The sequence below is a fragment of the Notolepis coatsorum genome (assembly GCF_963971535.1).
Source record: "Notolepis coatsorum genome assembly, chromosome: 17".
NCBI lineage: Eukaryota > Metazoa > Chordata > Actinopteri > Aulopiformes > Paralepididae > Notolepis > Notolepis coatsorum.
The window spans coordinates 104,218,111-104,246,086 of record NC_140181.1 but is presented as its reverse complement, the minus strand read 5'-3'; the positions used below and the strand labels follow the sequence as shown (position 1 = coordinate 104,246,086).

Here is a 27,976-nt window from a genome sequence, read left to right as displayed (position 1 = left end):
GCTTTGCCTTTTATGTCTGTGTTTTGTGTATTTGTTTGTTTGTTTTTGTTTTGCTGCCATCTTTAGGTCTTGCTCGAAAAAGAGATATTTATCTTAAAGGGGAACTATTTTACAATTTCTTTCACTATTTGGGCACTTTTACACAATTCCTGTGAGTCTATGGAACACCTCTGTAATATATATATTTTTTTTTTTATTCATTGTTTTGTATTTCTAATCAAGTCCTCAAAAACAGCATTTTTCTACCTCAAGATCTCGAGCCGGTTTGAGCCTGGGCTGCAGAACTGTGTGCAGCTCATCTTGTATCTCAACATTAACATGCAGCGGTGTCTCTCTGACATCACAAATCATCACATTTTCAAATGACTCAGTTCAGTGAGGGTGAATATTGTGAGAGGAGAATTGGAAGAATGCGCCAATATGAGAATTTTGAGACATAGATCATATTAATATAAGTTCACATAGCTAGGAAACAATGCTAAACACTCAAAAAGGCCATTTATAAGATAGTTCCCCTTTAAGTGACTACCTGGTAAAATAAAGGTTAAATAAAATTTTAATAAAACACACACACACAGACACACGTACAAACCCATAAACATGTACCCAACAGGTGCCACCAACATACGCATGCACATGCACGCCACACACGGATAAATGTGGAAGGATATTTCCATTCGACGAGGGCCAAGGCAGCCATACGAATAGGGTTGCCGAGCGTGAGGCAGCAGAGAGCTCGGGGGGCGCGGAGGGCAGACTTGTTGGCCTGCACCGCCTTCTTCTGCCCACCGCCCCTCTTCCTGGCCGAGCCTGTCGACGCCGTGTCCGACTTCCCGGCAATGCTCCCCTCGAGGCCATCTGCAAAGAGTAGATTCTTTTATTTTTTTCAAGTTCTGTTTTATTTGTCACGTATAAAGTATAGAATAGAATAGAATAGAAATACTTTTATTATCCCGAGGGAAATTTGACCACTGCAAATCGCTCACATTAAACATTTAGACAGAACAAGTCACAAATAAGAATAACAAAACAAATAGCCTAAGAATAAGAATAGAATAAAATAAAATATAATAAAATATACAGTAAATAAATACAGTAAAATATACTGAAGTCTACAGGTGTAATATTGCACAGTGCTGTTTCAAAAGTAAGAGTCCAGGAAGATGGTAACTGTCACCCTGTGCTCAGTGATGCAGTGAGGCACAGTGATGCATTGTATAGTCTGATGTCGGAATGAAGGACTTCCTGTGCCATTCAGTGCTGCATTTAGGTAGTACATGTATGTAATGTACATTTCAGTGAAATGCTTGGTTCTGTATGAGCCTCCTGAGATTGTGCTTCATACAGTAAAAAGGTAAAAAGAATAAAGACCAAACACCATACAAAATATACAACATACAAAACGAAAGTACAAAATGCAACAAAATGCAAAAACGAGGTAGAGATGTAGTGCCAATCGTTTAGTAATAGAAGGGATATAATGTACAATTGTATGTTTGCTCAAATAGCAGGGTGCATTAGAAATCTGCAACACATATGGGCACTATTCCAGGAAAGATTTGTTTCATTGTGAGCTTGCAAACAAACAATGCAGGTAAATCTATAAAAAGGAAAATGATAGGAAGGTCCAATAGACAGGTGGGTGTGCCCATAGTCATAAATATAATTCTTACTTATCAGCCCACAAAAGGGTTTGTTGTAGAAATGGAAGAACAGATCGCCCCCCGTCCTGACTTTTGTCCAAAGCAACTTACAAATTGTGAACAAGTCAGCAGGAAGGGTACAACTCTGTCAGCTAAGGGTCAGTGGCATTGTTCGTCAAATAGCGTTGAACTTGAGTGTTACAGTCTGAGTGCATAGTAGTAAAGACATATTAGCATGACAGGTAGTAGTATAAGCATAGTAGCATATTTGTTACTACTACTAGTACTACTAGCAATAGTAAATGCATGTAAATATTGTAAATATTCATTAGCCCACAAGTTGCCCAAGTTGTGTAGATGGGACCAGATCTAGCATGTGGCTGTGGGTCACTGAATAGACAGGTATTGTCTCCGGAAGGCCTCGACCAGACGTGACCTACTTCTTTAGCCCACCACTATCCCCAGGTAGCAGGAGCTGGCTGAGGCCAGGCCGCGTGCAGATATGCCTGCAGTGCACGTGGGGTCGTATTATTGGTGCCATTTGTTATTTGTTAACATTTCTAATAAATGTACAACAAGACATCCAAAATAGGCCCACAACAGCTTTTATTTTGAAAATAACAAATAACTGCTGAATGGTCTAGCCCTGATACAGGATCCTAGAAGGTAACCTATAGATGTGTCAGGGCTAGACCAAAATACAGTAGTAGCAATAGTACTAGTTAAAAATATGTTTTATTTGTATTGCATTGACACGACACGACGTGTTAGGCAAACTGATGGTTGAGCAGTTGTGTCACCCTCATTTAGTGACTCCATGAAATAATATTCTGGGGAATTATTATTATTATTATTCAAACTAGTACATGTAATCTCAATTAAATTACTTTGCTTTTCCAGTGGAATGGAGTGCTACTAATACAGTTTACCATGCATGTCAAGCCTCCAGACTGAATCATGACCTACCTTTTTCTACCATAGTCGTAGTTTACCTCCACGGGAACCCACCATCAACTCCAGAGGCAGCCTGTGGTCCCCGGCAGACTGCAAATATGAAACTGGCAGCGATTACCTAAATTATGGAGATATGTCCATCAATAGCTTGTCTGTTCGTCCGTGTGCATTACGCCGGTGCAATATAGCACCTCAGGCCATCCCGATCAACTACTTACTTGTAGCATATCAATTATAATACAATTAAAGCTATAATTAAAGCCTTTCTTTGTGGAAAATGTCTTAATGAAATTTGGAACAAGTCAAACCGCGCAAACCTTTATAAAAAACGATCTTGGCAATGATAATAAAGTGTGTTCTGTATGCACCAAGCAGCCGCGGCGCTCAGCCTCCGGGATTAAACTAATTGATCCGTTTAAAAGGATGACCTGGTGAAATCTCTTCAAGGAGAGTGCTGCTGTGTGGACTAACTACTGATGACAAACCTCTGGTTGGGGAGCTATTGGTGAAACAGTCGTTACTAAAAAAAATAAATAAAAAAAAAGCCAGGTAATTATCTGTAAAAGTCGTTTGGGGTTAAGATTTTTTTTTTTTTTTTTTTTAAGTTTCTTCAAACTATTAAGACATAAAATGACGATGCCATGCAGGACCAGAGCAACAACGACAGGGGGCGCACCTCTCTAGTAAATGGAGGCACCTACTAGCGGATTTATACGTCAATATTTGCAGCGTAGACCACTGACTGCACTTCCGCGTTACAATGGAGCTCGTGAGGGAGCGCGGGGTGGGGACAATTAATGAACGTTGATTAGAGCATTGGCGTAAGTGATTGTAGTAGCTTAGTAGCTAGTAGTACCATATATAAATATATATATACATTTATATTTATACATATATACATAAATATATATACACCCCCCCCCCAACCAACCCCCTCCAATGTATACTCTCTTTTAGAAACTCTGTCTCTTAATTAAACAGTACTGTATTTGTATATCTCCTTGTATGTCATAAACGTCTGGATGTAACAGTACTGTTTATCTGTATGTCATGTTATGATGAATTGAAAATGGGGGACCCTGATGTAAACAAGACGAAAGTCTTTCTCTGGTCTGCACTATATTGTACCCATTCTGCAATCTGTTAATAAAGTTTTCAATCAATCAATCACAACTACAGGCCTACGGCTGTGGGGTGTTGGAGACATGTTCCAATAGACTTTTTATACGCCTGAGTGAGTCTCCTGAACACGGGGAGACCAACCCAAGTCACTTTTCCGCACGCACCTCAAAGGCGCTTAAAACAAAATTACAAACATCACAAAACAAACTGGTCAGACTTCTACTTGACCTGAACCCCAGAACCCACCTCACCCCTGCCCACTTTGCCAACCTAGGATGGCTTAGAGTAGACGACAGAGTACAGCAACTTGCAATGGGCCTGGTCTACAAGATACACTATACGACCGGGGTGCCCATGTACATGTCAAAATACTTCCCAAAGGTCAGTGAATACCACAACCACTACACCAGAGGAAGCTCAACAAATCATGTTAAACCCAGATTCGGCTCAAACAAGGGACTAAACACGTTTCGCAATTATGCCACAACAATGTGGAACGCCCTACCCAAAGCTGTAAAGGAATGTGAATCCCTGCCCACATTCAAAACCGCTCTTAAAGAGCACCTACGGGAGGCTGCAATTCGAAACTGGCCACCGTAAATGCCCAAAACCCCCACCACCTCCTAATAGACAGTCTCCTCCCCACCGCATGTATATATTCCCTCCCCGCCGTATGTATATTTCCCTCCCACCCACCCACCCCCTCCTAATGTACAGTCCCCTCCCCATCATATGTATATACTCTGTCAGGATCTAGGGGTAACAGTACTGTATATTTGAATACCGCTTATGTCACAAATGTATCAGTACTAAATACCTATATGTCCCTATGCCATAAATGTCATGTATGTTGTGTATGTCATAAATGTCTATATGAATTGAAAATGGGGGACCCTGGTGGAAACAAGACAAACGTCTTTCTCAGGTCTGCATCCCCTTAACAATTGTATGTATTGAGCCGTACTGTATTGTACCCATTCTGCAATCTGTTAAATAAAGTTTTCATTCATTCACCCCTCAGTGCCGACTTGGGGTTAGTCTCTCCGTGTTCAGGAGACTCAGGCGTATACACAAGTATACACAAGTATATTGGATCATGTCTCCAGCACCCCCACAGCCGTACAGTAGCTACAACCACTTAAGTCTAGGTTCTAATCAACATTCATTCATTCCCCCCCCCTCTGGGTAACAGTACTGTATATTTGCATATCGTATGTCACAAATGTAACAGTACTATATACCTGTATGTCATGATGTCATGTATGTCGTGTATGTCATATATGTTTTTTTTTTTTTTTTAATCTTTCTTCCCCTCCTTTTTCCCCGATTTTTCTCCCATCCCACCCTTCCTGGTTGTTGCGTACTTTCCCCTACTGTTGGTCCGGGAGACCGGAGACTGTCACATGCTTTCCTCCAACGCATGTGCAGCCTGGGGCAGGCCAACCTGGCCCCGCAGGTTCTCACCGGGGAGAGTGTAGCGTGTGGGAGGCCACACTATCTCTCCTCAGTTCCAACCCTCGCTGAGCAGGCGCCCCGACCGAACTGTGGGGGTCGCTGTCCACAACGCCCAGGACCCACCCTTCAGCTTTCCCACCCCCTGATACAGCCAATTGTATCAGTGTGAGAGGCCAGCCAAGCTGATAGCAACGCCGGGAGCTGGATTCGAACAGGCGAATCCTAGTGTCTCCCGGTGTTGGTGACGAACGTAATCTCTGTGCGCCACCTGCCCCCCCTTGTATGTCATATATGTTATGATGAATTGAAAATGGGGGACCCTGATGTAAACAAGACGAAAGTCTTTCTCTGGTCTGTTTGTTTATTGTTATTCGCACTTACAAACATACATTCTGGGATAAAATAAGTAAAAAGAAGAACAGTTAAAATGTGCAGGAAAGGTAAAAAAACCCAAGGGCTTATAAGCGACCTCCCCTCTTAAACCTATATAGGATAACTACACTATATAGGACCCCCCCCCCACACATTATGCACAAACACATGCGCATATCCCTCTCTCATACACACAGATACATACAATACAGCATTATACAACTATTATAATGTTGGGGAAACAAATTTAAAATACTTTACACAAATACACATGGATACTATAGACTACAGGATCTGTAGTTCTTTTTTAAGCTTACTTTTAAATATATTTAAAGTGGAACATGTTTCTATTAGATTTTGTATATCATTCCACATCACTGCTCCTTGATAAACAAATGAGAATTTGGCAACAGAGGTCCTACAGAAAGGAATGCGTAAGTCTTTATTTCTTCTTGTGAGATGTGCATGATAATGAGAATTAAACTCAAAATAAGTTTGAAAAAAATTTGGCAAAGATAAAGGAAGACCAATTACTTTGTACATAAGAACCCCTGTTTGATACTTGTTGACCGCATAAATTGTGAGTAGTTGCAGTTGTTTAAATAATGGTTTGGTTGGGGCTAAATAAGAAGAGTTGGTTGCAATTCTATTCTTTCTCTGGTCTGCATCCCCTTAACAATTGTGTGTATTGAGCCGGACTGTATTGTACCCATTCTGCAATCTGTTAATACAATTTTCTTTCGTTCACCCCCCCCCCCCCCCCCCCCCCCCCCCAATACTCTCTCACATGAACTCAAAATACCGGAGTGTTGCGGTGGTCTATTACCAGAGATAGACGTCTAATCAGAATGTTGACAGGACGAGAAAGAACATGAAATAATAAAGAGTCAATGAGTTCTTCATTCAATTATGAATATTTATTTTCTGCATCATAAATAAATCAACACAATTCATCAACCAACATTGTTTACATATTTTGAACACAAAAAATACAGGGTCATGCTACAAATCCTTCCATAACATTTATAAGCAATTAATGAGCAGAGAGATGGATTTAAAAGTGCTTGGTTGCAACAACGTGGGAATCCGACAAATACCACCAAAATAAATGATTGGTGCTCATGTAGTATGACATAACTATTGAATAGAATTCAAAATGATCAAATGTACTTGGATACCTTGTAAATGTTGCATCTCTAACAAGGTCAAATCCGTTTTTAACTTTGTTGTTACGTAAGATATACCCAAGTATATGGATGACATTAACAGTAACTTAATCTTTTGTAAAAACACTTGTTTGTTGAATGTGACATCATTAGATGCTTTTGAAGAGAAGGAAGTGATTATTGGGTACATGGATTACAGTATGTTCTCCATATGAAATGTATTACATGCGTAGATAGTTGTGCTACTGCAAAAGTATGTCATGCATAAGCAACAGTTCTTCGGTTCAGCTCCAAAATGTACAAATCTTAGTCCTGAAATACAGTATCTGGTCTCATTAATAATAAATATAAGAAGATTTCTTTATGTTAAAAGTTTCTCAACCTCCAAAGGGTTGACATTGTACAATTGTATGCATTTGTTCACTTGTCTATTGTGTTCTGTTCTGTTAGGGCTTAGCGATATGGTCAAAATATGATGATATTTTTCTTATTTCTGACAGTATAAAGATATTTGACATATTTGGTCTTTCCAGTGCAAAGTACAGTGTAATTTTGCATCTATTTTCTGTAGTTTTTGTTATACAATTTAAACAATTATTATAAAGAAAATTCATAGAAGTCATGGGGGTGAATTCACAAAGAAAGGATTGCGACCGCTAATAGCACCCTTAACTCCATGTGTTTTGCGCCCGCTATTTGCTCCGTCTTAAGGACCCTATTCACTAAAGATATTGCGCGAATGATATACTAGTGCAAAATCAGCGCAGTTGGCTCGCGGAGTGCAATTTGCTCTTATTCTGATATATCCCTAGATTGTGTTTTGATATGATAGACATTTTGGTTTTGTAGCTTATTAGTGGTGATCACGTCCTGAAGGTATGTGGCGCTTTTGTTAAAAAACAGAGTTTTTATAAAATAAGTCTCCTGCCATATTTTGCTCCCCTTCATAGATTCGCTCGTAGGTCGGGTTGTGGGGGTATAGAGACATGGATCATGATCACATTTTTATGCGCCCGAGTCTTCTGAACACGTAGAGATAAACCCAGAGTCGATCGGACCTCCCTACGCTGAGCTATGGTAACTTACTCGCTCAAGTAACTTGCGCGAAAGTTACCAAGTTACATTCACTTTGCGAGCACTTTGTGAATAGCAAGGTTTGTTTTGGGGCTATTTGCACAGGCATTGCGTCAGAAAAAGCAGTGCAATCCCTTTTGTGAATTCGCCCCATGGTGTTTTTTCATTCAGAAGGGTATATTCTAATCCAATTCTTGTCCCAAAATCCTTGCTGCAAAGAACAATTATTAGATTCACATAAAAAAATTAAATACATGTATCATTTTATGATTTGTATATTGTTGACCAGTTTATAAACTAGTGCTTCCACTTAACTGTGGAACTCTGCAATTGCAACCATCAAAACAATGAGCAAATCTATAAACTGTACATTATTAAAGAAGCTTTGTGAGTCTGGTTAACCCTTAGAGACCCACCATAGATCCATTTAGCCCTTTCTAGCGGGGGACAGGGGGTCTTTGGGGGGTGATACCAGCTCAACAGGAGTGGTAAATATCATCTGACATCTGGGAACCTGAAGATCATATTGAGATGCAGCTCAGCACTGTGTGTTAAGTTTCTGTAATAAACATTGTATTTTGGTTAGGCGTCCATTCAAGTTTAGAGTGTATAAGGGCTTAGAACATTATACTGAAGCATACGATGGCCATTCCCATGCTCAATTATGTCTCGTAAGTTGTTGTAGCCCTTTTTGAGTTAATAGATTCAAGATTCAAGAGATTTATTAGTCACATACATACACGAGACATGTAGTGAAAGGTGGCCATGCCCGCCTTGATTGTGCAAAAAATACAAATAATAAAATAGATAATAAAAGACATAAAAAAGTACTAAGATGAAATACAATACAATGCTAAGCTTAAGAATGAAAGATAATAAGTCCTATATACACTACTATACAATATACAGTTATGTTTTTTAAAGTGACATTTTTCTTTTTCTTTTTTCTGATGGGCCTGGGGGAAGAAGCTGAGTCTGCTCTCTGTTCTTGCTGCATGTATACGGAGGCGCTTGTCTGACCGCAGCAGCTTGAACAGGCTATTGTTGGGGTGGTGAGGGTCCTTCATTATTCTGCATGCTCTGGATTTGCACCTCCTGTTGTATAGTGCAATACCCGTAGTCCACTTTGCTGAGCACACTACTCTCTGTAGAGCCTTCCTGTCCTGGGCAGTGCAGTTCCCAGTCAGGATGCTCTCCACAGCCCCAGAGTAGAAGGACTGGAGTATCTTCCCTGAACATTTTCCTTTTGGTGCAACATTTAACCATTTTGACCACTCGAGAACTGATAAAGATGGTCAGAAATCCCTCCAAAATGCCACAATAAGACATTGGTATCAAAAACTCAGTATGTTTTTCTTAGTTCTGTAAGAATAGCATTTTCCGGCGATTGGATGGCGACATTGCTCAGACACCCCCTTTACTGCCTCTGGTATCTAGTTTATGGTTGTAAGGTTTCATGAGGCTGTGATTATCCCACAAGTCACAATGCGTAATTGTATACAGTTTCAAAACATGCTTTCACTACAATGAAACGTCTATACTATGGGGACTAACATCATCAGATTTCAGTACCTTTACATGTTTAGTATAAGAGTGTAATATACTAGACAAGAGGGAGCCTTTCCCACAAATATATATATATTACTGTCCCGTCTCTTGGGTCTTTGGAAAGACCAGACGAGGTCAGAGGAGTTTGATCATATTTACTGAGGATGGCCAGATAATGTTGATATTGAAACATTTACAAACATAATACATGATCATGCCATTTATTTTGTGTGGCGTGTTACAACAATAAATAACTAAATGTTCTAAATAAATAACAATGTTGAGGCTTATTTTTTATAACTGACATTTTTTGTTGTTGTTATTACAGAGAGTTACCGTTGGGTACCGATACCGAATTCCAGGAACAGGTTATTTTCCCAGAACTGCATGGGATTAGCATAACATGGGCATGTCTGTAAAGGGGAGACTCGTGGCTACCCATAGAACCCGTTTCCATTCATATCTTGAGGTCAGAGGTCAAGGGACCCATATGAAAATAGCCGTGTCCGTTCAAATTGAGCTGAACTTACTTCCCGACAAACTAGCATGACATGGTTGGTAGGTCGTCTAGTTTCTGTGTCCTTGCTCTTAGCTTTAAGACTTTTTATCCTCTCCAGCCTCTGAAAGACAGTAATATCAGCCGGCAGCCTCTCGGTCTGGAGGGTTCATCACATCACCCCGGCCTGGATCCTACTTATCCACTCTCAGCATTGTGTGCAAAACATTAAAACTCACAACAAGTACAACTTCCACAACCTTCAGAGGTTTCCACTGGTCCACAATAGGGATGTTCGATATTGGCTTTTTTACCGATATCCGATATACCGATATTGTCAAACTCTTTCAATTTCAGGTAATTAACATTACATATCTCTTGTCGTGGAATTAACACAACATTATGCATACTTTTGAGAATAAATTAAATAAGAATTTGTTCTTACTTGCTTTCCTGGGTTAATAAAGGTTAAATAAATGAAAATAAATAAATAAATAAATAAATAATACAAAAAAAATTTTTTTTTTTAGCGATACCGATAATTTCCGATATTACATTTTAATGCCAATATCGGTAGGCCGATAATATCTGACATCCCTACATACATACAAACAAACATTCATTAATTTATAAATAACATCAAATGGATTAGTAATACGTTCCTGAGGATATAGTGCAACTACTTCACCACCAACGGGGCTCGAACCTGTGTCCACGGTACCCCCCGGTCCTCCTGCTACCTACTGTAGGTGCTGCCTGGGTGCAGAGTCGCCCCCTCCCAGGTCTTCGCTGTGTCCCGCGCTGTGAGCACAGTTCTGGGTGCCCCCTACTGGACCTGACCCCTACACCCCTTGCTGCTGCTGACTGCCGTCTTTTGGAGGTAGCTGACTAGGATCTTCTGTAAATGGACTCGCTGGGGAGAAAGGAGGAGAGGAGGAAGTAAACAGAACAAAGATAATTGTATTCCTCTGTCTCCTCGTGTTGCTATTATCCTGCTGGTACATTTTAGTGATGTGTTACTGGTGGCTATTTCCTGATAACTATAATAATAGCAAAGAGGCTGCATATAGAAAGATGAAAGACAGGTGGGAAAGTGAATAGGAGGAGGTGATGTCATCACTGAGAACTCGACACAATGTCATTCAGAATGAATAGGAGGTGATGTCATCACTGAGAACGCAACACACGTTTTTTTTTGGTGATACATTTTTTTATTGCAATAAACACATACAAAAATAATATATATATATTTTTTTAGAAAAGGAAATTATTTTATAATAATAAAAAGAAGAACTGGCTGAGTGAGAACCAACCCAACCCCTCTGTGGCCCAAGCCACTATCTTTCTCAACTTACAATGGATGACAATATTTAGGGGAAATCTTCACACATTCACTGAAGAAAGGGAATTGATTAAAAGATCAATCTTAGGATTTTAAGAATCGATTTCATTCAAATGAAATTATTCGATTTAAAGAATGCATTTTTCCAGGCCAGATTGCAAAGGACACAATTATTAGTAAAACATGAATGGAAAAGATGACAACACTTCCTTTACTCACCGTTCTGAAACTGCTGAGCTGTGTATCTGGTGAGGAGGATCCCAAAGCCCTCGATTAGAGCCAGCAAGATGCCCCCCATCATGGCAGAGCCCAACATAGCTAAAGGCCCACCTGAAGAGGAAACATAAACAAATAAATAAAACAGTCTGAGCGGCCTGATCAGAGGTACAGGCTGGAGGTCTCAAGTTATTATATGGCCTCACATTACAAAGCATTATCACTTCTCAGTTACAGTGGGTGACAATATTGTCACAAGGAAAGACTAAATTACCTACCTGGGTTCCATCCTAGAGGCAAATCTTTCCTGTGACAAAATGGCATCCAATGTAATAAGAAAAGTCAACCAACGAACTAGATTCTTGTACCGGATCGCCTCTCTGGTAAACAAGAATACCCTGAAGACTCTGGCAGGAGCACTCATTCAAGGGTACTACGACTATGCTTGCACCTCATGGTACCAAAGCACCTCAAAGGCGCTAAAAACAAGATTACAAACATCACAAAACAAACTGGTCAGACTACTACTTGACCTTACCCCCAGAACCCACCTCACCCCTGCCCACTTTGATAACCTAGGATGGCTTAGAGTAGACGACAGAGTACAGCAACTTGCAATGGGCCTGGTCTACAAGATACACTATACGACTAAGGTACCCATGTACATGTCGAAATACTTCCCAAAGGTCAGTGAATACCACAACCACTACACCAGAGGAAGCTCAACAAATCATGTTAAACCCAGATTCGGCTCAAACAAGGGACTAAACACATTTCGCAATTATGCCACATCAATGTGGAACGCCCTACCCAAAGCTGTAAAGGAATGTGAATCCCTACCCACATTCAAAACCGCTCTTAAGGCTGCAATTTGAAACTGGCCACCGTAAATGCCCAAACCCCCCACCACCTCCTAATAGACAGTCTCCTCCCCACCGCATGTATATATTCTCTCCCCGCCGTATGTATATTTCTCTCCCACCCACCCACCCCCTCCAAATGTACAGTCTCCTCCCCACCGTATGTATATTTCTCTCCCACCCACCCACCCCCTCCTAATGTACAGTCCCCTCCCCATCATATGTATATACTCTGTCAGGATCTATGGGTAACAGTGCTGTGTATTTGAATACCGTTTATGTCACAAATGTATCAGTACTAAATACCTATATGTCTCTATGCCATAAATGTCATGTATGTTGTGTATGTCATAAATGTCGATATGAATTGAAAATGGGGGAACCTGATGTAAACAAGACAAACGTCTTTCTCTGGTCTGCATCCCCTTAACAATTGTGTGTATTGAGCCGTACTGTATTGTACCCATTCTGCAATCTGTTAAATAAAGTTCATTCATTCATTCACTGTAGGTGTCTCACCAATAACTCACCCCTTCCCCCTCCTCCCACACTGTGCAACATCCTACCCCTCAAGTGCAATACCCACCCACTACAGTCTGACACTATGATTGTTATTCTGTATATTGTTATTTTGTATATTGTTGTTATATTGTATATTTTACAGTATTGTAACATTGTTTTATTGTATAGTATTTTATGTTTCTCTTTTATTACTTCTGTGATTTTATATTTGCTTCCACTACTGCACCTTAAGTTTGAGTCCCAAATCTCGTTGTATGCAAATATAATGACAATAAAGTACAATCTAACTATGGTTGATCCGTGTTATCGAAAATGTCATATTGGTTTTCGTTAAATGGTCCAAAACCAATTGCAACAGTGTTTTGATGTTTAGAGATATTGGAGGCAGACATGGTTTACATTTACATTTTGTCATTTAGCTGACGCTTTTATCCAAAGCGACTTACAAGTTTTGTACAACAAGACAGCAGGAAGGGTACAACTCTATCAGCTGAGTAACAATGTTCATCATAGTGTTGAGTGCTATAGTGTAGGTTAGTATATTAAGACAAGTCACAAGCGCATGACAGTAAGGTTAGTTAGGGTTAGAGTTATTTATTATTTTCTTTTTTTTACTAGCATGTGTTAGAAATCGTAGTGGAGGCAAAGTCTTTTTAAACACTTACTGCTCAAAAGGGAAGGTACTGGAGCACATGCTCATCTTTAGAAAAATATTTAATAGGGTGCAAAGACATCACTAATGTCATCAAGACATCTGTATTTGATCCATACCTCAAATGGATCCGTCATCAGCTCTATTTTCAATCTTTCTAAATGTTCTTATCTACCCCAGTTGCTATTGCATGTACCGGTACTTATTTGTGTTTCATTACATGTATATGTACATACTTACCAACTGTGTCGCCTGTTTTATAGCAACACTACCATCACCGACATCTAAGAAGGGAGATCCCCCCTTGAACGGCCCTTCTAAGGTTTCTCCCCTCCACATTGCCTGTGGTGCTTTTTTCCTATTGCTAGGTTTTTAGTGATTTTTCCTTACCTTCGCGTGGGGTATGTCTGGGAGTGTTGCATTCATTTATTTATTTTAGATTTTATTTTGGATTTCATGGTGTTTTAGTTTGTTCTTGATTTATTGTGATGTTTCTTCTTGACTTGTTTAAAGAAGACATGTGTTGTTGGGCCTTACAAATCAATTTGATTTGATCTTCTACAGAGTCAGAGTCACAGAGTCACTTTAAAGTGACTCAGAGTCACAACTATTAAATATGTTTCTAAAGATGATCCATGTGCTCCAGTACCTTCCTTTTTGAGCATGCAGTAAGTGTTTAAAATACTTTGCTTCCACTACTACTATCCCTTCCTTTTTGATGACTAGGCCTATATATGGCCCTTATCTGAGCAGGTTTAGAACAATATGGTCCTTATCTGAGCAGCACCTCATCTGAACAGGTTTGTGAACTCTCTCCAGTTTGACTCACTGCGTGCGGCGAGGATGGCCCCTGTCGTGGCACCGCTCGTGATGGAGTTCCAAGGATCCTCCTTTCCTCTCAGACGGACCAGACCACAGTCGATTGTGGAGAAAAGCCCACCCCACACAGCAAAGCTACCTGTGAAATCATCAAGTTGAGCCAACCGTGATTACAGTGTTCTGAGTTTTTATTGTACTACTCCAAAGACAGTTAGCTAATATCTACAGAGAACAATGATAAAGCGATAGCTCCTCACCCCCGATCTGTGGAGCTCTTATTCTCACTGCGTTGACGCTGCCTTTCAGCCTGTGTGTAACACCCTGTGTAGAGAGACAGTTTGGTCCTTTAAGTGTTAGATATCCCAGAGCCAGAGTCATTCAACAGAGTGAAATATTAGTCCTTAAACTTTATATATATGCTTAAACTCACCACGGGAGCATTACGGAAGCCCTTGATTGTTTGGAACACACCTCCACCAATACCACCCATTGTGAAGGCGCCCCCACAGTCATCTACTATCCTCCAGGGACTGCAGGTGGATTAAGAGATTTGTGAGGTAAGGATGAATGGAAGGAATGTGTGAACAGATAGGGGTAAAGAGAGGATGATGAATGGGGGGAATCAAAATAAAGTTTAGTCTTTGTCATTAATATAAGGTGTACTTTGCAGCTTTCTGAAACCACATGATATGGTTAATGCCAAAAACAAGCTGACAACATGACTGCCTATTAACATGGCTTTGTTTACTGTAACTTGTGCTATCATTGAAAACCACTGACGCAGTCAATTGAAATATGAATAACCCCCTAATTACAATATCAGTTAATGTGGACAGAGTGTAAATAACGTGAGTTTGACCAGCTGCCAGATGACACAAAGTTGGCTAACTGAGAGCTCACTAAGCTGGTTGCTTAGAGCTCAGTCCAACCGGTTCTTGTCTAAAAATAACAAACTTCAAGCCTAACATAATATATGAGAAAGCAATCAATCCTAAGGCTTTGCAAAGACAACGCGACGACCAGGATAAAGCTTTCGAGCATGCATTGAAAAGGAAATATTTTAAAAATAGACTTTCTTTACCAAGGTTCACGGGCATACTCCTCCATGTTTGTTGTCGTCGGGGAACTATGACGTAATCAGTATGCGCACCGTGTGTATGGAAGTCGCGTCGCACATTCACACATCGCAGCGACAGAAAGGACACTTTTCTTCCAAACAGGTACGACATATCGACATTTTGACCACCGGGAAACATCAGCAGTTGATTCTTTTTGCCGTCTGGCGCTATTTCCAAGTGTACACATGCTTGTTTTATGTATGTTTTAACAGTCTTCTACGGTGGGGCCGCTGTGTGCACCCAGACACTCGGTCAGTTCAAAGGTGCCGCACAACTTAGCCACAATGGTTTATTTCGTTCGCCTTCACCTTTTTCCTGAAAGTGCACAAATGCATCCAGAATTAAAAAAGAAAAGGAGCTGGCCTAAAACTTGACTGGACACACAAATAACATTAACGTTACCCCGTTTCAGTGTCACAGTTTAAACCCATGCAGATAAGCCAATGCTGTGTCTAGGTTCATCCATCCATCCCACGTGAGGATTGATTGATTGATAACTTTAATTAACAGATTGCAGAATGGGTACAGTACATTACAGCTCAATACAATTGTTAAGGGGATGCAGACCAGAGAAAGACTTTCGTCTTGTTTACACCAGGGTCCCCCATTTTCAATTAATGATAGAACCTATAAATAGGGATATAGCAAAGTAGCCCTGCTCATTGCCTACACACTCAGACTTCTTACTCTGGCTAATTGCTGCAGGTTTATGGGTAAAAAACACACACTTTATATCTGGGGTTGATCATTTCTCTCGTCTTGCAGGATGCCTCTACCTCCAGCGTTGCTGGCTCGCTTAGCCAAAAGGGGGATCGTCAAGCCATCAGAACAAGGTAGGCTGATCAGATTGTCACAACAGGTTCTCACGTGTCCTTGGGTTATGTGTGGTGGCAGCAGGAGGGTAAGGACATAACTGAACAGCAAATAGAACACTTTGTTAGTCACATTTTTATTGGGGGGGTTTTACAAACTGAAACTGAAACATACTGAATGAGTTCTTTCCTGAAAAATTATAAGTACATCTCTGGTAAGTACAACATTTAAAGATGTGCTTTTACATTATTGCATGCAGGGAAGCAAAAGTTCTACAAATTGTCAATTGTCAACTAATCAGTTAGTCGATTGAAGTCCTTGACTATTAATCGACTAAAGAAATCCTTAGTCGAGGGCAGCCCTAGTGTGTATTATTTAAGTTACTCAAGCACTTTGTTACTCAACTGCACTGAAATGTGCTATAAACAATAGAGATTTAACTTCTTATGTATGTATACTTACATACTGTATATTTACCTTGTGTTTCATATTGTCCTTGTGTTATCTGACAACTCTCTGGCCGTGCCATTTAGAGATAGACGAGGAGATTATTGCAGAGGACTATGATGACAACAATGTAGACTACGAGGCCACAAGAGCAGAGAATTTGCCTTCAAACTGGTACAAAGTATTTGACCCGATATGGTAAGTGATCTATTCAGATGTATGTTTTAGTCAAATAAGCCCATATTACCGCAAGAAGCTATTGCCTGTGATTACGTAAACTACTGTTTTAACATACCATGTTTATTCAAAAGGATAATGTTAAAAGTGAAGCGGGTTCAAGACCCAAACTCTTGTTTTACTCAGGTACTGGTAGTGAATAAAAAAAACCTTGCCTTGAATGTCTCCCTCCTCTACAATATAAGGTTGGACCTTGGTAGCATGGAAAACCCACACAATATACTCAGCCATGATGACCCTAGTCCATTCTGGAACCATAGCAACCACGCACATTTGAACGTTGATAAACACCCTCATAAAGCTCAACAGGACAGCTTAAAAGGCCCAATCTGTGATTTATTACCACAACAATGTGGGTTATATGCACATGTCATCATTGAAGAATTTGATCTGTAGATGGGAAAATACTTTATTTGGAACTTTCTTAACGTGTTGTAAATCAGAATATAGATATGTTATACTCTAGAGTTTACAAACCACTGTAAACAAATCTAGCGGGCACAAAATACGGCAAATGCTATTTAAAACCTCATACATAAAACCATTGTGTGATGTTAGCTACGGTATCAAGAGCTCAATCAATTGACCTATCTCAAATCCTGCCCTCTTTTCTTGACGAGCCTCCAATCACAACTGTCTCTTTCCTCTGACAGAAATTGGAGGATCAAAAAGGAGGGCAGGGTTTGAGATGGGTCAATTAAAACATGTCTCCAATTTTCTACGTGTGAAACGTGGATAGACTGACATCTTTGCCTACATTACTGGATTCTGCCCTTGCCCTATTCATTGCCACTTGCAGGCATATTTTTCGCCGATTCTTCTCCTGATGATCAGTATATAACGGAATGACCTAACGGATGGCTATTTGCATTATGAGATGCCCAGGCTCCATATTAAATACCTATTTCTGTTGCACTCTGCAGTGGACTCCCATACTACTGGAATGTGGAGACTGAATTGGTTGCCTGGCTGTCCCCAAACGATCCAACTTCTGTGATAACAAAAGCTGCCAAGAAATTGAGAGGTAAGAGACACTATGGAGAAGCCCGTCATGTATATACAGATGGTGACACATTAAAGGAAAAACCTGAATAAATGAGTGGAGAAACATAATGAATGCAGATGTTTCCATACAGGTGTTACTGCGTGATACAATTATGCTGGGGGGGGGGGGGGGGGCATTTTCCTGGGGGGCATTTTCCTGGCATGGTTTGGGTCCACTTGTTCTCTTAGAGGAAGGGTCACTGCAAATCATTAAGTTATTCTGAGTGAAATGCAGCTGGGTGGCGCAGCGGAGATTGTGCTCGTCACCAATGCGAGAGACTCCGGTCTCGAATCCAGGTGTCAGCATTGCCTCCGGCTTGAGCCAGCCGTCATACTAACTCGTTTGGCTGAGTTAGCGGGAGGGAAGTCGTGGGTGGTAATCTGGCATTGTGGACAGCGACTCCTACAGGTCAGGTCAGGGCGCCTGCATGCGTGAATACTTTCCCCAAGGCAGTTGTCCTTCCGCGTTCGGTTTACGCGGCCTGATTGGCCACTGCCGCTTCTCTCAGCGCCCAATCGCGTTAGCCCTACTATCGCCTAACTACTCGCTCAATACACTCGCTCAATATACTAAAACTAACTATCACTCAACTCACTATCACTCAACTAGACTAAATATAGCCTATAGAACAGATTTTTACAGCCTAACGTTAATATAGAGAGATGAAAACCGAGGACTATTGATGTGAGAGATGAAAACACTACGTTATTTATATATTGATGTGATGTCGATTGATATGAATAGCGCGTTACGTTAATAGAGATGAAAACCATACGAGGAAATGGGCTACGTTAATATAGAGATGAAAACAATACGAGGAAATGGGCGAGGACTATTGATGTGAGAGATGAAAACAATACGTTATTTATATATTGATGTGATGTCGATTGATATGAATAGCGCGTTACGTTAATATAGAGATTAAAACAATACGAGGAAATGGGCTACGTTAATATAGAGATGAAAACAATACGAGGAAATGGGCGAGGACTATTGATGTGAGAGATGAAAACAATACGTTATTTATATATTGATGTGATGTCGATTGATATGAATAGCGCGTTAAAACAATACGAGGAAATGGGCGAGGACTTGGGCTGTGGAACTGAAAGCTAGAACGCGGAAGGACAACTGCCTTGGGGAAAGTATTCACGCCGCCTGCACAGCAAAAGACAGGAAGTGGTGAAGGCAGCGTGACCTCCCGCGTGTTACACTTCACCAATGAGAGTCCGCGCTGTCAGGTGAAAAGAGAGTCGCTGGCTGTCTCCGCATGTGTCGGAGGAAGCATGTGGTAGACCTCAGGGCTCCCTTGACCGACCAGTAGGGGGCACATGCGCACAACAACCAGGTAGGGGAGGGGAGAATTGGCATAACGACTAAATTGGGATGGGAGGAAAAAGCACAGAAAAATCAGGCGGAGAAAAAGAGGATACCAAAAAAAGTTATTCTGAGTGATCACCTTTATCCTATGATGAAACACTTCTATCCTGACGAGTGTGGCCTCTTCTGGGATTACAATGCCCCCCATCCACAGGGCACGAGGGGTCACTGAATGGTTTGATAAGTATGAAAATGGCTATGGCCTTCGCAGTCACCAGATCTCAACCCAATTGAACACCTATGGGAGATTTTGGGCCGACGTGTTAAGATGGCACTCTCCTCCACCATCATCATCACCGAAACACCAAATGAGGGAATATCTTTTAGAAGAACGGTGTTCCAGAGACTTCATGTTGGATTTTCCTTTAAATTGTCACCCATCTGTATGTTAGAGTCCACATTTTCAGAAGCCTCTCCGATTCACCCATCTGTATGTTAAAGACACCATCTTATGTTAAAGAGAGTCCACATTTTCTGAAGCCTCTCCGATTCACCCCCCATCTGTATGTTAAGAGTTCATTTTCAGAAGCCTCTCTGATTCACCCATCTGTATGTTAAAGAGAGAGTCCACATTTCAGAAGCCTCTCTGATTTGTCACAATCTGGGAGTCCTTCCAGTCCATCCAAATGGCACTTGCACCAATATTGGAGGCAGGAAATGTTAGCATTTGTTAGCAAAGCGTGTGGAAGTCAATTGGAGCAATGGGACATGCTTAATGCCCACATTTACTCCCTCTAGCGCTGCTAACATTTCCTGCTTTTTGAAGGGTTTGAAGAACTCCTGGCTCATGATGAAGAATCAGATGAGGCTTCTTAGTGGAATATCCCTTCAAAGACATTGAAAATGACATCTCTCTCTCCCAGCTCCAGTAATCACATTATTGTCATTAGGTGCTGAATCCTTCACGTGTTCCCAAATAATATTGGCCATGAATTGGTTTCAAACTTCTTTCTGTCTTTTTCGTTTCTTAAGTCGAGGTGGCAGACGACAAAGCAGAGAAGCCGTTCGAGAAGGTGGAGAGGGAGCGGGAGAGGGAGCGAGAGAAGGAGCGGGATCGCGAGCGGGACAGGGAACGAGAGAGGGATGAAGGGAGGGAGCGAGACAGAAGACCACAACGGAGAGAAGACGCTGCTCCCTACAACAAGAACAAACGAGGTAACATTTGGAGCAACATAAGGAGCTCAACCAGTTGAGGCCAGAGTAGCCCAGCTTAGGCTCAACATGGTACACAAAATAATAAATAACAGGGCCCCCAAATATTTGAGCAACTATTTTACTAGTGTTAGTGAATCACACAGCCACAGAACGAGATCTAGCATAGCAAACCTGCATCCTCCAAGGTGTAGAACAACGATGGGACAGTGCTCATCCTCCAAGGTGCAGAACAAAGATGGGACCGTGCTCATCCTCCAAGGTGTAGAACAAAGATGGGACCGTGCTCATCCTCCAAGGTGTAGAACAAAGATGGGACCGTGCTCATCCTCCAAGGTGTAGAACAAAGATGGGACAGTGCTCATTTGCTCACACAGGAGCACAGGAGTGGAATGAGTTGCCTTTGACCACCAAACAGATCTTGAACCTGTATAGTTTCAAGGTGAACGTTAGGAAATGGCTCCTAGAAAATGTCCCAGAGTAACTAAGAAGGTTCCAGTTTTAATGTAGTGTGTCTGTACATGTTGTACATATTTTTATTAATAATGTTGTATTTTACTTTTTAATTATATTTTTTAGCAAGGCTGATAATGTGTAATACACGTTTATGTAAATACCATGTGCTGCTGAGACCAAGGACCACAATGGAAATAAGTCTGACTTTTTTGTGCTATCCTTGATAATTTTAGGATGCATGAATTGTTGTAACATGTAATGTATTTTAATAATTGTCAAATAAACTAAACATCCCTCTCGTACCGTGCTGTAGATCTCGTTAGGAACTAATTATGAATAATGTGCAATGCTATATATACGTACAGTAGAATACAATGGTTTTCTCTGCATTCCAGGGAGAAAGGATGATGAGGTGGACCCCATGGACCCAAGCTCTTATTCTGATGCTCCAAGGTAATGAGTCAGTTACCATGAATATAGTATTTTTTATTTATTTTTTTATTTACACAAGTTCATAAGATGAAAACAGTAAACTATGAAACCGCATTCTTGGAGCAATCCTTCTGTGTAATCATGCGCACCGCTACCAATAACCTTGATCTGATTCAACCATTCTTTCTAATATGATGCTCCGATATTGATATAAAAAAAAAATCTGATAAAAAAAAGAAAGAAACCATAATATAACTAACAATTCAGTACATTTATATCTGTGTTAATTTGTTACATTTTGTTTCACTAAGTTAGGAAAGTAATGTTTTAAGTCAAGCCTGATGTTGCCTTGCACAAAATAATGATCCCAGTTTCTTCCACACAGTGAGGCATACAGTTTATTAATTGAACAATGGGTATCGGATCGGTACTCTGTATCGGCCGATACCCAAAGCCCAGGTGTCGGGACTGAAAGTCAGATCGGTGCATCCCTACTTTTACGTGTGGCGTGTGTGAACAAAATTGCTCTCCTCCATCCTCCTCTTTTAGGGGCAATTGGTCCACTGGCTTACCCAAGCGTAACGAAGCGAAGACGGGCGCGGACACCACCGCAGCAGGGCCTCTGTTCCAGCAGCGGCCGTACCCGAGCCCAGGCGCCGTCCTCAGGGCCAACGCAGCGAACCAGCCGCCCAAGGAGTGACCGCGGCTCTCGAGGGAAGAAGTGGACGTATCTGTTCCGTGTTGCACAGACTGGGACCCCTAAATTAATGACCATCTTTCTTTAACCCTTTCACTACCACATTACAGACGGTTAACCGTCTGTAGTGTGGTAGCGAAAGGTTAACCTTCTGTAGTGTGGTTGTGAAAGGGTTAACCATGTGTCGTGTGGCAGTGAAAGGGTTAACCTTCTGTATTGTCGCCATGAAAGGGTTACTGTGTGTACATGTCTGCATCTCAGAAATACTGAGACTATTGTACCACCATGCTCTTGACATTTATATACACGTGTAAATATTAGCTGATTTTTTTATTACCTAAAATGTTGACTTTACCTCAGTGTTGCGATGGCCATCTTGAGCCCTATTCGCACAGGGCTAGTATTACCTTAAGTACATTTGTAATAATAGCGGAGGACGTCCATGATCTTAATTTAATGTCTGTCCGTAATTTGTAATGTAAAAAATTCAAACCACTTAAATTTTCTATCATTTCTCATTTTCTATTATCGATACCCACGTTATACTAGTTCTGTGCGAATAGGGCTTTAAATAGCTTCTGTTTTTTTCTTTTTTTAATAAATGTAAAGATTTGGGTAAAATGTCTTTGCCTTTCATTTAGTTTCTGGGATCGTACATCAACAATTTTACAAATGAAATGCATGACCTGATTTTTTTTATTACAAAAGAGACATACCATAAAAACACCATATTATAATCTTGTGGATTTCCAAATAAGAGTATTTTTTACAAAAAGACAACATTTATGTTTTGACGTTGAAGGAGTGATGATGGCGTTGGAAGTGGCTCAGTGGTCCACCGCTCCTATGTAGTGACAGATGGCGTCGTAATCCAGCGTGAACACCTTCTCTTCGTACCGGTCCAGCTGCACCATCGCTTTGCACCGGTCCCGGTCCCGCTGGAGAATACGACCCACCTGAAACACACATTCAAACAGTGTCAACCACCTTGAAGAAATCGCTTGTTTTGACACTGAATCTGCGTTACACCCCTTCCTGACAGGCAGCGACGCGAGCGAGCGTGATTGCGAAAATGATTAAAATGTATTCGTTTCAATCAGACTATCCTGACCTGCCGCGAGCGACAGCGAACTGAGCAGCGATGTCGTTCACCCCTCAAATATTCGCTCGCTGTGTCTCTAGTTGAGCGATTACGCGGCCGAGTCCCGCCCCTAAACACTTTTTATTGGTCAAGAATCGCAGGCTGCTTTTCCCCTGTGCTTCCAGGTAAACACACACACAGACACACTCGGACACGCGCCGCGTCATATCAGGACAGTGTCGCGCGCGATTTAATCTCCAGTTCGCTCGCTCGCTGCCTGTCAGGAACCGGTGTTATGCCTCCACAGGGTTCCCACAGACATTGCAAAATTAAATACAAAGACTTGCAAGTACTTTTCCAAGCACTATTTTTCATTTAAAAAATAATCCACCTCACTTTTAAATGCGTTTTTTTCTTTTATTGGAAAAAAATCAGATCCAATATTTATGGCTTAAAACCAATTTCCGACAATTAGTTACACTTTAGATAAAAATTCAGAACAATTGTATCATGGTTCAGAACAAATGTATCATGGATGAACAACTTTCAATGTGAATGGTTCATTTGAATTCCAATGACTTTTTAAGCACCTTGTTAAAAAATTGGCTGTTTTCAAGGAATTCCAGGCCTTGATTTTTCTTTTGTTGACCCCAAGAGGAAGAACTGTATTAATGTTGGTGACCCCATGACCTTTCCTCTAGCACCACTATCGGGCCAACATTTTCAGGCAGTCTAGCACATGTCTCCAGAGGCCGTGGTTGTAAATAAGAACGTTAATATTCTTCTTAATAATAAACCCGGGGAGTCAGGTTATAGTTCTAAGACCCACCTGGTTCGGGACACAATTCTGTCTAATGGTCTCTTTACCGTAGGAGTTTCTCATGGTAGCTGGGTTTGGAATAATAATAAAACATTACATTTTTAACCCTTTCACTACCACACTACAGACTGTTAACCGTCTAGTGTGGTAGTGAAAGGGTTAACCTGTAGTGAAAGGGTTAACCCGTTGTCATGTGTTGCAGTGAAAGTTAACCTTCTGTATTGTCGCAGTGAAAGGGTTAACCATTTTGGTAGTGTGGTAGTGAAAGGGTTAAAGCGTCAACATTCCGTGGTGTCCTCCTCCAGTGATCAGGGAGATGGCACCACAGACGGGAGGTGTAGCCCAACAGAAGGCCCCGGTCCCCCGTGGTGCGGAGCCTGGTCCTGGGGAGCCCGGAGGAGAGGCAGGCTGCTGCTGCTGCTGCTGCTGGATTACATGGCTCCACTTTATTCAATTGGTGTGACATTTGAAGGGAGCAGAGTTTAGCCTAATTAAATGAGGTCTGCGTTTAGAAATTTGAGGGAAAAACAAGGGGAAAATCACGGGTACGAGACCTGTATACTAAACGGACGACAGTGGCTCAGGTGGCAAGAGCAACCGTCCGGTAATCCGGAGGTTCCCGGGTCGATTCCCGCTCCTCCCCCCCCCGGCAGCGTGTCGAAGTGTCCTTGAGCAAGACACTCGCTTAACCCCTAATTGCTCCCGATGAGCAGGTCGGCACCTTGCATGGCTCTGCCGTCGGTGAGTGAATGATGTGTAAAATGTGAGGAACAAATTGTAAAGCGATTTGGATAAAAGCGGTTACATAAATGCACCATTTAAATGCACATGAACGCTGCGTAGCCGAGAGGACAACTTTACGAAAACCAAAACAGTCAAAACCACAGACAGAACACACTATTGGAACGATATCCTCCGGATTACCGGACTCGGGTTGTTTTTCAACTCATGACCATTGTATGTGGAAACATTGTGCGGAACCTGGGCCCAGGAGTTCAAAACTTGTGATCCCCATCTGATTGGATCAGATTTGTATTCATTCATTTCAACTAATTATGAATTGAAAATGGGGGACCCTGATGTAAACAAGACGAAAGTCTTTCTCTGGTCTGCATCCCCTTAACAATTGTGTGTATTGAGCTGTACTGTATTGTACCCATTCTGCAATCTGTTAATAAAAAATTTCAATCAATAATAGGGATTCAATGTTTTGAACTCCTGCGCCCTGGGGATTACAAGCAGCCTGACCATTTCATGTCGAAACATCGCAGGGATTGGTCAAATGTGCAAGCCGTCACAAATAATGTCGGGGTTTGGTTGAATTTATGTTCATTCTTGCAATCGCACAATCCATAATCCCCCCCCCCCCCCGGTATGATCACACTGAAAGACGATAAAACAATCATCTTGAATTATGACTCAAGCCTACTGGGAGCTGCCCAGTACGACCAGTGTTGCCGGCCAGTGCCATTGGCCAGGCAGCAGCGGGGAGGGTTTGCAGCTGGCCAGGCAGCGGAGGGGGGGGGGGGGGGGTTGTTTGCAGGCGTCAGCTCACCTGTCCCTGGTGTTCACCCTGCACGACCATGATGGCGTCAGAATCCTTCTTCGGCACGATGGTCTCCAGCATCGACTGCTTCACATCTAGAGAATGATATAATTTACATAAATTAGCATAAAGATAGACTAAAATAGTGCAATAGTGCAGTGCAATAAAATAGCTGTGGTTGGGAACCTTCAATAAACCAGTAGTAGATGATCGTAATGTTCTTGGGAGCACATAGTTGACAAGAGAATTGGCAATGTAGCTTGGTCCTGTTCCATTTAGGGCGCGTTCACACCTACCCTTTAGATCAATAGTCTGTTTCGTTTGTACAGGTGTGAACACAAACCAAACTATTTTGAGGACCAAACAACCGAACCATGGTCCTCTTGAAAAGTTGGGACTCGGTTCGTTTAGTTTCAAAGTGGACCATGGTGCGTTTGCTGTTGGTGTGAACGCGATCAAACTTTATATAGTACCTAATCTAGAGCAAATGAGTGACAGCGCCAAGTGACAGCTTGCGCGCGACCCAACTCAAATGAATGACAGGCGCGCAGACAATCTCTTCCTCTACTCTAGACTCGCGCCGCGCGCGGACAGTCTCTCTCTTCCTATCTCTCTAGTCGACTTGCGCCGTGCTCGTAATAGTATCTCTCTCATTGCGCTGTCGGCAACTGTTTACGTTTGTGAGTGTTATAGTCCAATAGATGAACGACTTGGCGACTGTATGTCCTTTGTTTACAAATTAGATCCGCACCAAAAAGGGTAGTGTGAACGCAGACCAAAATCAAACAATGTATAATTTTCACATTTGGTCCTGCGGACGGTGTGAACACGCCCTTAGTCACAAAATTTGTGTGCTTTGTATATAAGGAGGAGGACCTTCAAATCTGTTCTAAATGTTACCGGAAGCCAGTGCAGAGTAACACTGGACTGATGTGGTCTCTTGGTTCTAGTTAATAGCCTAGCTGCAGAGTAGCTAACACTGGACTGATGTGGCCTCTCCTCTTGGTTCTAGTTAACAGCCTAGCTGCAGAGTAGCTAACACTGGACTGATGTGGTCTCTCCTCTTGGTTCTAGTTAACAGCCTAGCTGCAGAGTAGCTAACACTGGACTGATGTGGTCTCTCCTCTTGGTTCTAGTTAACAGCCTAGCTGCAGAGTAGCTAACACTGGACTGATGTGGTCTCTCCTCTTGGTTCTAGTTAACAGCCTAGCTGCAGAGTAGCTAACACTGGACTGATGTGGTCTCTCCTCTTGGTTCTAGTTAATAGTCATTCAGCAATGATCAGAACAGGTTTTCATTTGGGAACGATGCACTAAGAAGGTTTGGGATCGAGTGGAAGGGTACGGAGTGATGGACTCACCATCTAATATTCTGCCCTCTTCAGTACGACACACACAGATGCTTGGTGCCACGACGTCCTCCACTTGCATCTAAGAGACAATAACACACCAATCAACAATCCAGTACCTCAGACTGAAGAACCATAATCTCTGTTTGAAGTTTTCAGAGGAACAATGGACCTCATGATTGAAAGTGTACGTAACTATCTTTGTAAGTAGTTCGTAACTAAGAACACATTTACGAAAGTTATCCTCCGGTTGCCCGAACGCATGGAAAAGGCATACAATGCACTAGGGATGCTCGATATTGGCTTTTTTACCGATACCGATATTCCGATATTGTCCAACTCTTAATTTCCGATACCGATATCAACCGATACCAATATATGCAGGGTTTCCCCCCCCAAAAAACTGAATAATTTCAGGTAACTAATAATTTCACTGGATATATATATAACAAATATTGTTATTGTTTTTTTTTTTTTTTTTTTTTTTTTTAAACCGATACCGATATTTTCCGATATCACATTTTACTGCCGATATCGGCCGATAATATCGGTCGGCCGATAATATCGAACATCCCTACAATGCACATTAAACTGGGTATAAGAAGACATTTGTTTGTAACAAATAAGTCCATTCGAGCATGAGGTCCAATGTTTTCAAACGTTATTATCTAAAAGATGGCAAGTTAGTGGTGTGTTCACTGTAGAGACGAACCGATATGAACATTAATAGTCCGATACCGATGACAAGATATCAACATTTCTGTTATGGCCGATAACCGATATCACCGGTGTCGATATGATCTTTATCTGAATTCATTATCTGAACATTGTGAAATTGAAAAAGTTATTTGATTAGATTTCAAATGTATTATATTTCATTATATAGCACAAGTACAGTACAACGAAAATAGGTTTGGCATCTCTTTCTACCATTCTATCATTTATAAGACTTTGTTTCTCTATATCTTTATCTCGTCATTCTATAATTTATAAGACTTTGTTTCTCTATATCTTTATCTCCCGTCATTGAATAATTTATAAAACTTTGTTTCTCTATATATACATCTCTTCATTCTATAATTTATAAGACTTTGTTTCTTTATATCTTTATCTCTCGTCATTCTATCATTTATAAGACTTTGTTTCTCTATAACTTTATCTCT

At 41.3% G+C, this 27,976-nt stretch overlaps 4 protein-coding genes across 5 annotated transcripts in view; 1 reads left to right on the top strand and 3 right to left on the bottom strand.

Moving 5' to 3' along the window:
• Positions 1-829, bottom strand: part of cacna1fa (calcium channel, voltage-dependent, L type, alpha 1F subunit a) — a gene marked incomplete at its 3' end in the record, with an annotated part of 242,326 nt that extends 241,497 nt beyond the window's left edge. Inside the window, 1 exon segment of the mRNA XM_084333608.1 lies at positions 648-829. Coding sequence (XP_084189734.1) covers positions 648-700 — 53 coding nt within the window. The 5' untranslated portion in view covers positions 701-829.
• Positions 830-10,415: 9,586 nt separating this feature from the next.
• Positions 10,416-15,354, bottom strand: timm17b (translocase of inner mitochondrial membrane 17 homolog B (yeast)). The gene is made up of 6 exons (XM_084333160.1): positions 15,323-15,354; positions 14,672-14,771; positions 14,499-14,562; positions 14,252-14,380; positions 11,392-11,502; positions 10,416-10,743 (listed from the first exon to the last, which is right to left on the bottom strand). Exons 1-6 carry the CDS (start codon positions 15,346-15,348, stop codon positions 10,673-10,675), a joined length of 501 nt encoding a protein of 166 aa, XP_084189286.1. The 5' UTR covers positions 15,349-15,354; the 3' UTR covers positions 10,416-10,672.
• Positions 15,355-15,387: 33 nt separating this feature from the next.
• Positions 15,388-22,639, top strand: pqbp1 (polyglutamine binding protein 1). Of its 2 annotated transcripts, XM_084333158.1 has the most exons (7): positions 15,388-15,461; positions 16,125-16,192; positions 16,706-16,817; positions 17,780-17,880; positions 20,254-20,436; positions 21,285-21,342; positions 21,871-22,639. In XM_084333158.1, exons 2-7 carry the CDS (start codon positions 16,126-16,128, stop codon positions 22,019-22,021), a joined length of 672 nt encoding a protein of 223 aa, XP_084189284.1. In that variant the 5' UTR covers positions 15,388-15,461; position 16,125; the 3' UTR covers positions 22,022-22,639. The 2 variants fall into 2 exon arrangements, with proteins under 2 accessions (XP_084189284.1, XP_084189285.1); XM_084333159.1 differs by lacking the exon at positions 16,706-16,817.
• Positions 22,640-22,696: 57 nt separating this feature from the next.
• The window catches only part of gpkow (G patch domain and KOW motifs), a gene marked incomplete at its 5' end in the record, with an annotated part of 30,250 nt that continues 24,970 nt past the window's right edge, over positions 22,697-27,976 (bottom strand). Inside the window, 3 exons of the mRNA XM_084333607.1 lie at positions 22,697-22,974; positions 25,475-25,560; positions 26,826-26,895. Coding sequence (XP_084189733.1) covers positions 22,846-22,974; positions 25,475-25,560; positions 26,826-26,895 — 285 coding nt within the window. The 3' untranslated portion in view covers positions 22,697-22,845. The remainder of the gene's footprint in view (positions 22,975-25,474; positions 25,561-26,825; positions 26,896-27,976) is intronic.

Bases quoted from the DNA above. Each gene is read 5' to 3' on its own strand.
- pqbp1 (XM_084333158.1), top strand. From the start codon at position 16,126: ATGCCTCTACCTCCAGCGTTGCTGGCTCGCTTAGCCAAAAGGGGGATC. The intron at 16,818-17,779 runs GTAAGTGATCTA...TGCACTCTGCAG, and splicing joins AAAGTATTTGACCCGATATG to TGGACTCCCATACTACTGGA. The intron at 17,881-20,253 runs GTAAGAGACACT...TCGTTTCTTAAG, and splicing joins AGCTGCCAAGAAATTGAGAG to TCGAGGTGGCAGACGACAAA.
- timm17b (XM_084333160.1), bottom strand. From the start codon at position 15,348: ATGGAGGAGTATGCCCGTGAACCTTG. The intron at 14,563-14,671 runs GTGAGTTTAAGC...CTCTCTACACAG, and splicing joins GCTTCCGTAATGCTCCCGTG to GGTGTTACACACAGGCTGAA. The intron at 11,503-14,251 runs GTGAGTCAAACT...TTTCCTCTTCAG, and splicing joins GGCCATCCTCGCCGCACGCA to GTGGGCCTTTAGCTATGTTG.